Source organism: Herpailurus yagouaroundi, unplaced genomic scaffold, assembly GCF_014898765.1.
Source record: "Herpailurus yagouaroundi ecotype Mexico unplaced genomic scaffold, PumYag 207, whole genome shotgun sequence".
Classification (NCBI taxonomy): domain Eukaryota; kingdom Metazoa; phylum Chordata; class Mammalia; order Carnivora; family Felidae; genus Herpailurus; species Herpailurus yagouaroundi.
Window position 1 is genome coordinate 4,801,946 of NW_024412438.1, and position 10,089 is coordinate 4,812,034.

A 10,089-nucleotide genomic window follows, 5' to 3' on the forward strand; every position below is an offset into this window, starting at 1 on the left:
ACACACTCTCACACACACACCTGCACCTCCGCGGACCCGCACATCACATGGACACACACACTCTCACACACATCACGCACACTCGCGCACACACACACACACACCTGCACCTCCGCGGACCTGCACATCACACGCTCACACACACTCACTCACACACACACACACTCACACCTGCACCTCCACGGACCCGCACATCACATGCTCACACACACACTCACACCTGCACCTCTGCAGACCCGCACATCACACGGACACACACACACGCTCTCACACACATCACACTTGCACACACACACCTGCACCTCCGCGGACCCACACACACACACACACACACAGTCACACGCACACACCTGCACCTCCGCGGATGCCCACAGAGAGGTACTTTAAACACAGTGGAGGAGCAGGGGTGAAGCCTTTCGCTCTCACTGGAGGCTGGGGGGGTGCGGGGCGGGGGCGGGCAGGGGCAGAGATGACCTGAGAGTGGCCAGGGGGCGGAAGCCACCGAGGGCCAGCGTGCACGGAGACCAGACCTTGCTTTCTCGGGGACCTGAGCAGCCGCGACTCTGGTCAGTTGTCACCTGTGCTCGAGCTCCCCACGCCGGGTCCAGAATGAGGGGGACGGGCGTGGCCGTGGGGTCCGCACCGGGAGCTCGGTGCCGCGTGCACTTGGAGAGCACGGCTGTCGGTGACTCTTCCCCGCAGACTGAGGAGCGTCAAGATGGAGCAGAGGAAGCTTAGCGACCAGGCCAACACCCTGGTGGACCTCTCCAAGGTGAGTGGCGGGACGCGGCGGCACGTGGGGACGCCCTCTCCGAGGTGACTGGCGGCACGTGGGGACGCCACCAGAGTTCCCGGGTGTGGCCGTGAGGACCCGGCCAGGAGCCGGCCGCTCGGTGCTCGGGGACCGCAGACGACGTCCGCGTGTCTGTCAGCTGCACGGCAAGGGCCCAGGGCGACGCGCACCGACGGGGACGCCCGAGACGCCGGTGGCCACGCGCCAGGTCACACGGCTATGACTGGGAATTCGTTTTCCTGCCTCCTCGAATCCCCCCAGACCAGCCTTTCTGGCCCCAGACGGGGGGCGGGGGGGGGTCTCTCTACTTCTCAAGAGGCGGACCACTCACGGCCAGCCTGAAGCTGCCGGGGACCCGCCCAGCGCCACGCGGGAAGGGCCCGACAGCGTCACCCAAGAGGTCCTCCCGCGAGCAGCAGGGTCTCCGGCCCCACCCGTCGCCTGGCGGGACACAGCGTGGCGGACGTCCGACTGGGAACAGCAGACCAACCGACCTTCCCGCCCGCGCCGGTTGAACGCCGCCCGCCGCGTCTCCGGGAGCCGGGAGCCGGAGCCGGGCCCAGGGAGGGGCAGGCCCGGGGAGGGAAGCCCCTCGGGGAGCTAAACCGTCAGTGACGAAGGAAGGACGGGTGTGCGGGGAGGGGCTGAGGGAGGCCTCGGCGGCGCTGCGTGGGGCAGGGGTGAGGCCGGGAGAGAGGGGCTCTGGCTCCCCCCTCTACCCCCCCCCAGGAGACCCACCCAAGGCCCCGGCGGCAGCAGCCAGTCACCGGAGCCGGGGGCACCGTAGCGCCGCGTCCTCTCAGCTGGCCGCCTTCCCACCCCTGCCCTCTGGTCCCAAGATGAGGAAAAGGGGCACGTGGCCTCGGGACGTGATGGGCTGGCGGCTGGAGGACCTGGGTCTTTGTTCGTTGGCTTCGCTTTCTTCAATCAACGCGTGCAGATAATCCCTAATGTCTGAGGCTCAAGCGATCAGACGAGATGCTGTCTGTGCGGATGCTTCGTGAAGTGTCGGCAGGGTTTGCAGAAGGCCGTTCTCATTCTGACGCAGAGGCGAGGCCGAGACTCCAAGGAGGCTCATCGGGCCCTGCAGGCAAATAAACGTGCCGGAAACAGCGTGCATCTCCAGGAGGTTCTGGATCGTTCATTGGTGACGTGCCGTCTCCTCTGGGGGCTCCCAGGCTGGGCTGCCTTCGTCCCGCCTCTGCACCGGCTCCTCCCGGGACCCTCAGCGTCCCCTTCCCCATCTCCTCTCCGGCCCTCAGACTTGGCCACCTGCCATTACTCTGCTCTTCCCGGTCACCTTGGTCCCCGCCCCCGTGGCCCAGGCACCAGGGTCTCTGCGTCTTGCTGGCCTAACTTGGAGTTTCAGACGAATGAGACCAGGATGTTACTGGCACATGACCAAGGGCCACATCGCCTGGGGGCAACCGCCAACCTGGCCCTCGGCCACGGCCACCATGGGGACTGGGAGCCACAGGGGCCGAGGGCTCTTGGGGCTCTCACTCCCAAGCCTGGTGTCACTTGTTCTGTTTTGTTTTTTTTTTTTTAATTTTTTAAGTTTTATTTATTTTGAGAGAGAGAGAGAGAGAGAGAGAGTGTGTGTGTGTGTGTGTGTGTGTGTGTGTGTGTGTGAGAGCAGGGGAGGGGCAGAGGGAGGGAGGGGCAGAGAGAGAATCCCAAGCAGACTCCTCACTGTCAGTGCAGAGCCCGACGTGGGGCTCCAACTCCCAAAACTGAGATCATGACCTGAGCTGAGATCAAGAGTGAAACACTTAACCGACAGAGCCATCCAGACGCCCCTGTCACTTGTTAATTTACTAAGAAATGTCGCTGTCGCATAGAGGAGTGTGTGACAGGCCCACTCAGGAAGCCACATTATGATCAGAAAGTGGCCTGATGAGGGAGATGTCCGGACCTCGGGGCATGACCGTGGGGCATGACCGTGGCTCAGGCTGGGGCCCACGTGGTTCGGGTGCAATGATGGGCTGGACTGGAGGGGGTAGGCGGGCCGGGTGGAACTTTGTGCTGGGGCGGCAGCACCCAGGTCTGTGGTCGGGCAGCAGGAGGGCGCGGCGGGGCCCCTGGGGGACACGGGGTCTCTGACACACGCCTGAGGCAGGAGGGAAAGGGTGGCCCAGCCTGAGCCCCGTTTGTTAGCTCTGCTCTGACCGTCTTACGACTTTCCTCTGAGGAGCAAGCTTATTTGATGGCTCTTGAGTGTCACTTGATTTTCAGCTCCCTGGGGGCTCCCCTCTTTGCCCCCTGTTCCCACGGCCTCCTTCGGGGTTCGTTCACAGGCAGCCCCGGGCTGGGGCCCTCGCGGTCTTCTTCCCTTGCTTCCAGACACTCTGGTCTCGGTGGTAAACGCTGAGGAAACTTCTAGGTACACGGGGATAATCTGTGCTGTGAACTGTGTCCCACCACGTGCACCAGACATCCACCCCCCACCCCGTCCAGGACTGTTTGTGGAGCTTCTCCCACGTGCCAGGGGCTGGTTTAGGCCCTTGAGACACATCGGGGAGCCCACCAGAGAAGGGTCCCTGCCCTGGAGCCTCCCTCCCAGTGGGTGACACAGTGGGTGATGCAGACAAGGACAGACACTCAGGGGTAAGAAGTGGGCTAGCGCCACAGAAGGTGGTACGAAAGGGGACGGGAGCAGGTGGGCAGGACCTGGAGCGGGCGTGGGGCGGGGCTGCGCCGTGAAGCGGGGGCGGGACACAGGGCAGGTCGAGGGGCTCCGGGAGGCTTCCTGGGGGGCCCGATCGCGAGTAAAGGAGACAGGGCAGGTCGGAGGCAGACTTTGAACCGTGGCAGATGGACAAAGGCCTCAGCCGGCCCTTGGGGGTGGGGGGGGGGGGGCGGACAAGGCGGCACCCCTCCCCACTGCCCGGGCAGGGGAGGGGCTGCGACCCCATGAGGAACTCCGCCTGGCCGCGGGCGACCCAGGGAGGGGTTAGGTCCCTCACCCGACACCCACCACTCTGCTGGCCGCGGTGCTGGGAGCAGCCGGGGCCAGGGTGCGGGGCCACGTGCAGTTATTAACTCCTGCTCGATAAGGAGCCCACCGTTCAGAGGGTCCCAGGGCCTGCCGCCGGGCTGCAGACTCGTGCTTGGACCGTGGCCCCGCCCGCTGCCCTGTCTTTGACCGTCAGGCTCCCGCAGCCTCTGAGCGGAGCGGTCGGGTCAGCGAGGGCCCGAAGACGGTCCGGAGACTCCCCGCTCTGAGAAACAGTAGCTCTTTCCCCATTAAACGCATTTCCTAACGGGCTGTCGCCGTTCCCACGCGGCGCGTCGGTGCTCGGCGCGCCCGCACCTCCAGGTCTCCGGAAGGTAAGCACTTGTCCGTGGTCGGCCGGACCGGACGCGCTGGTGCGGGCGTTGCCCCAAGGCGACCTGGGAGCGTCGGTTCTGCCGCAGCCCCCGGGCCGACCCACCCGTGCCGACCCGTGCCCGTCTCTCTGTCCAGATGCAGAACGTCATGTACGACCTGATCACGGAGCTCAACGACCGCAGCGAAGACCTGGAGAAGCAGATCGCCAGCCTGGAGTCCAAGCTGGAGCACCTGGCGGCCGGCTTCAGCTCCCTGCCCCTCCTCATCGCCGACGCGCTCCGCCAGCAGCAGCAGCTCCTGTCTGCCCTCGCCGAGGCCCGGGTTGGCGCGGCGGGCACCCCGCACACGCCCCCGCCCTCCGACAGCCCCCTCGGGGTCAGCTCCGCCTCCTTCCCGACCCCGTACACGAGCTCCAGCAGCTGCTAAATGAACGCCCGCTCCGGAAGCGGAACCCATAGGTCTTAAGATGCAAATCGACTCTGTCCTGGTCACTGCGCCATCAAGGAACAATCAGACCAGGGAGCGCAAAGAAGAGAGACCAGCTAATTAAGTAGCTCCCGTTCGTTCGGCGTGCTTGGTTGGATACGCCTGGAAACCAGAAATCTAATCTCTGTTTAGGTGCCTCCACTTGGGAGCGGGAAGACGGGGGGACAGGAAGCGGTGGCGCAGAACAGAAATCCACGCGCGATCTCCGGTCTCGCGCGGGAGCGGGGGTGGGGGGCAGACAGGTGCACGGAAGGGGCCAACGGGGAAGGAGCCCAGACGAGGGTCCCCCGGGGGCGGTGTCAGGCTTGGGCGTGGGCTCCTCACCGGGTTCCTGGGCACACCCCTCTCCTTGCCTCTGGATGACACTGGCCAAAACAGGCGCTGTCTCCTCTCATGCCGGAGTCATAAAACCCAATTTAGACAAAAAAAAAAAAGTAAAAAGCCAGATTTTCCATCCAATATGAATACCCATATAAACCTGTGTGTTTGCACATCTGTGCAACGCACACACCCCACATTCAACCCAGGTCTTTTCTCGTTTGAACTTGACCCACTAGAAAGGGACCCGGTACCTTACTGTGCACACAGTAGGCGCTCTGTAATGCACGTGGAGTTGGCTTGAATCTGAATGTGGGTGCTTTCAGCTCAGGGGGTTTGCTAGTGTCGGGCATATTCTGAGCTTCCCTAAAGACGCAGGCTAGAGAGGGCACCTCACCCTGGGGGCGCACCCCGCTTGCTTGGCTAGAGACGAACGCCCAGCCAGACTTGTTGGCATTCCGGAGGGATGAGCAGTCTTCTAAAAACAACAGCCCCACAGAGTTTCCTCCGTGTATCTGAGCCAGCCGTGTTCCCATGGAGCACGTGAGGGGAGGGCACGGGGTCCCTGCACGTGGGCGCGCGCACACGCCAGCAGGTGCAGCCCAGTGACACCTGAGTGAGGACCAGCACGTCTGGGGCTTTGCTCGGCTGCGTCCACGCAGCTGCAGGGCTCCAGCCCCAGGTGTCAGGAGCGCAAAGGGGCCCAAGTCCCTACCTGGGGGCCCCACCGAGCTGGAAGAAGTGGAGGGGGGGCCCGTGGTCCCTTCTACCTGGACTGAGACCGCCTCAGGGCGAAAGGTTCGGAGAAGAACGGGGCCCTCAGGGAGCCCTGTGGGCCGGGACAGATGACGCGGGCCTGTCAGCAGCCTGTTCCGCGCCATGGTGGTCTTGGTGCCAAAACTACTCGAATGTGTCTCAAACCCCAAGAAACTTGAGGAGCGTGAAGACCCAGTGTCGTGACGGGCGCTGGGAGGCGAGGCGCGTGGACGCGGTCCCTTACTACTCTGTGTCTGGCCACCACCCGTGTGCTGTGACGCAGCCGTCACGTGCCCCGTCACCGCTCCCGTCGTGAGGTCCTCGACTTGGGCTGCGGGGCGGCGAACGACACGGTTCGCGGTATCCCGTCTGTTCAGGGAAGGGTGTCATTTGCGAACGGTCGGCCTCCCTTTGCGCAGGACATTGTCACGTCTCTGACGTCCCGACATCAACTGGGCCAGGCCTTCTAGGGACAAGGGAGTCACTAGATGGCAGGAGCGGGTGACCCTGGAACCGGGCGGGATCGGGCGTCTTGCTGACCTTCCCCTTTTCTCTCTTTCTGTTGCTGCCGTTTTACCTAAACGGGCTCGTTCTCCGCGTGGTACCCGGAGAACACGTCCGTTGGCTGTTTTGCGTATCACACCTGCCGCCCCTGCTGTTGGCTCTTTATTTTGCTACTTGTCCTTTCAACTGTCAGTCATCCGACAGATCACCCTCCTTTTTCGTGTCCCAAGAATGGTGCTCCTGTTCTCAGTGGCAGTGCAGCCGAGCATAGAAACGGGTGTGGAGGCAGATGAACTAACCATGCGGTTTCTTTACGGCGTTAATTCCACTCACAAGGTGGAGACCGCGTCCGCCACGCTGCGCGCTCCAGCCCCGGTCGCTGACCGACGGTCCCCGCCCGTTGCCTCCTGCTCGCCCTTTCCATTCCGCTGTGACCCATGACGCGTGTGCGCACGTTCACGCTCACAGGGGGTTAGTCTTAACTTCAAACAAATGGCACGCAAGATTCCACTGCCACCCCCCTGCGCAGACCGCCGTTGAGCCATCGAGGTCTGCGGGTGATTCTTCAACCCCTCACTAACGCGGTGCACCGAAATGAACGCCAAAGACCAAGCTGGCGACACTGGTAAAGAGGGGCTGGAGTCCTCTCCGGAAGCGGAGGCCACCGCCCCCCGGAAACACAGGGGCGTCTGGGGCAGGACTTGAGCTCACGGCAGTGCAGTAGCCGTGTGGAGTTTTCTTCCTTGGCACCGTGCCCAGTCTCCAAAAACGATCCAGTCTTTGCCAATCTTGTGACCGTGAACGGGAGGGCACATCCCTGACGGAGCCCCTCAGCTTCGTGTGGGGAAGGTATCCGCTCTCCTGCGAGTGCAATCGACCTTGATGACCTCAGTATTGATCATCCAAAGTGTTGTTCCCCCCCCCCCCCCGCCGGTTTCCTCCCCGTAGCCTGCCTTGTGGCCAATCCCGCTGTGCCTCAGCGTCACAGACAGATGGGACCAGGTAGCGGGTGATCGCTGTGCCTTCTCGTTCCCTCGTTCCGAGTCTGGTGGCAGTGGAGATTTAATTGTCTGCTGGAGGATCAGCTGTGTGAACTAACGTAAAACTCTCACTCACAATGACCTCACCCGAATGCTGAACTGAGTTCTGCCCACTCGCGGAAGGCCGACCCAATGGCAGAGCCCTCCTATACCTTTTCTGATAACTCAGTGCCAGATAAAATACCTACGAGTCCCTAAAATATCCAGACACTTGAATTAAAACTCCAGAGCCACCCCCCCCATCACTTAAGCCATATTGTAGCCTCATGTGCTATAAGGTCAGGGACGGACTGTGATTCTCTAAGACCGCTGGTCTCTGTGGAATTCCGGGACGTGGCGTCAGTGGGCAAATTCTACCAGACTCGGGGCTCGCTCCTCCTCAGACTGAAGTCCCAATAAAAATCTGCCCCTTTGGGATCGGAGGCCACGACCTCAGCAAATTGTCACAAAGCGTCTGAACTGCTCTTCCTGTCCTCGCGACGTGCAACGTCATGACGTGATATCTCTGAAAATGCTTAACGCCACTCGAGGGAACGAGGGCGGTGAGGCCCTGGGTCGTGGCTACCTTCCACCCTCAGCGGGTGCCGGGCGCGTAGCGGCGACTTCATAAATTAGGAGGCACAGAGGACGCCCGCGCCAGCCAGTCTCGAGTGAGTCCGGACAGCTGCCGCTTAAAGGCCAAGAAGGAACAGCGTTGAAGAAATAATGATTCTGATACATTTGAGGAATCCCCCCTCAGAGTTCCAGTGATCTCCATGTGGATGAAGGAGAGGAACAGGAAGAAAGCTAGAGATACAGGATCGGAGTAATTAAGTTCCAATGCTGGACCCATGCCTTTGGCCAACTAATGTCACCACCTCACACCTCGGTTTCTCTGTGCTTAAAGGGAAGTCGATACGTAGCTCCCCTAAGTACAAAGTACTGCGTAGGTTTTACGACAGCAGCAGCCACACCGGGTCCCGTCGAGCCCACGCTTGGGAGTTGCGTGCGACTGTGCGCGAGAGTCACTAGAAAGCAATGAGGACACCTCACCTGGGAAGGGAAATTAGCGGGAGGGACCCGGGACTGGCACACGGGCCCCGGCTCCTCCCCCACCCAGGACCAGTGTTTCACCCCAGACCGCAGGCGTCGCAGCCGAGATTCTGGGAAGTCCTTGCACCACCAGTACGTTACTGCTTTAAATCCCGGCGTGCGTCCCCACTCCCCGGCACTCCTCCCGCTTCCCCAACAGTGGCTCCGAAGCGGAGTCAGGCTGGCCGGTGGCCATGATGCCGCCCCAGGAACTCGACGACGCTGCCCCCGCACCTCACGCGGGCGTCAGGTGGCCTCCAGCGTGGCGACCGGCGCAGTGATGCCCTAGACATCGTCCCTTCCTTCTCTGCTGCCACCAAAGGAAACCCCGAGTGAGATTGGGGCCATTGATGGCGCCAGGCGAGGGTGTCCCAGGGGCCCGGCTGGACCACCAGCCCCCGGCCGGCTAGTAGAGGCGAGTGCACTTCGCCTGGGCCGCACGGGTGGAAGTTAACGTTAAGTTCCCGTCAGACAGGTGACACGTAGGGTTTTTGCCGAGATAGGTGGAAACGGCACTCAGCGCAGGGGAGTGTGAGCGCAGGGGAGTGTGAGCACACACAGAGAGGAGAGGAGCTGTGACTATCCCTGGAAACGCCCCGCATGGGCTGGAGTTCCTTCTGAACAAAACCGTCATCGAAGCTCCAACGTCTGACCTTCACGCCCAGGTGCCAAGTGTCGAGTGACGGTTGTTTACGTGCCTGAGAAGCGCATTCTGGAAGCCGCCTCTTGGGCCGGACCGTGTGTTGAAACTAAAAAAGTGTCGTGACCAATCAAGCTGATGGAGGAAAAGCACAAAATTTAACACCAACCCGTAGTTAGGATCCCAAAGAAATGCTGAATTTATAGCCAAAAAAAAAAAAAAAATCAGTGACAAATCCAGTATGACTGTGACGGGAGCAGCCGTGTTCCCAGAGGAAGGACAGCCTCCGGCCGTGTCGAACAGTCCCAGCCAGGACCCAGCCACCTTCGTCAGAGGTTTTAATGGCGCCACTACTCACTCCGGTCCCAGACTCCGCGTCGTGCACCAAACAGAAGAGGAGACGAGAGAGCGGCAGGATTTAGCGGAGGGAACACGTTCGTGGCCGACTTGGAAAGTGGAGTGTTTGTATTCAGAACCACGTGACCTTCAGTATGAATTTGCATCTTGCCTCTGTACTGCTGGCTATTTTTTAACGATAGGAGAAAGCATAAGTTTATTTTAAATATGAAATATATTGCTATATTATAAAATATATTGTAACTTTCAATTCACATTTTGTATCAAACTAGTCCTTGGCGGCCTGCGCGTCGCCCGCTCTCCCAACACCTGTTTCTGAGTGCACATCACTGTTAACGACCCCTGCCGACCCGGACCCACAGAGCCGTCACAGTCTGATTCTCCAAGACCTGCCCGCTGGAGACAAAAGAACCCTGTTCCAAGCTTAGAGGAAAAATTCTACCCTAAATTCTATCAAGCCATTGCAGATGAGATTTTAAAAGCCATGACCCCCCTGGTAGCTGTGCCCAGCCAGTTCGAAAAATGCTCAGGTTTTTCTGCGTAAACGCAAAGACCCTGCTACGTAAATACGTAAACGATAGGGGTCTCAAACTCGGCCACCCGGCTTTGCCTTCAGGGGCGTCACAATCGGGTCCAGGAAGAGTCCTGTGCTCCTGTGACACAAGGCTCGAAATCCAGGCACTGTGAGCTTATCTGTGTCAGAGTCAGACCAGACCTGGAGCTTCACTTCCGCAGGTGCAGTGAGACCCAGTGAGGCCCAGTGAGACCCAGTGAGGCCCAGTGAGGCCCAGTG

The 10,089-nt window shown here is 60.8% G+C and overlaps 1 protein-coding gene across 5 annotated transcripts in view; it reads left to right on the top strand.

The window, feature by feature from the left end:
* KCNN3 (potassium calcium-activated channel subfamily N member 3) overlaps positions 1-9,550 on the top strand; it is a 123,871-nt gene extending 114,321 nt beyond the window's left edge. For 4 of the 5 annotated variants that reach the window (XM_040452773.1, XM_040452777.1, XM_040452775.1 and 1 more), the window contains 2 exons: positions 703-772; positions 4,260-9,550. In XM_040452773.1, coding sequence (XP_040308707.1) covers positions 703-772; positions 4,260-4,550 — 361 coding nt within the window. In that variant the 3' untranslated portion in view covers positions 4,551-9,550. Of the gene's footprint in view, positions 1-702; positions 773-1,733; positions 1,922-4,259 lie in introns of those variants that run through there. The other variant, XM_040452774.1, reaches the window with a different exon arrangement.
* The last annotated feature ends 539 nt before the right edge of the window (positions 9,551-10,089 follow it).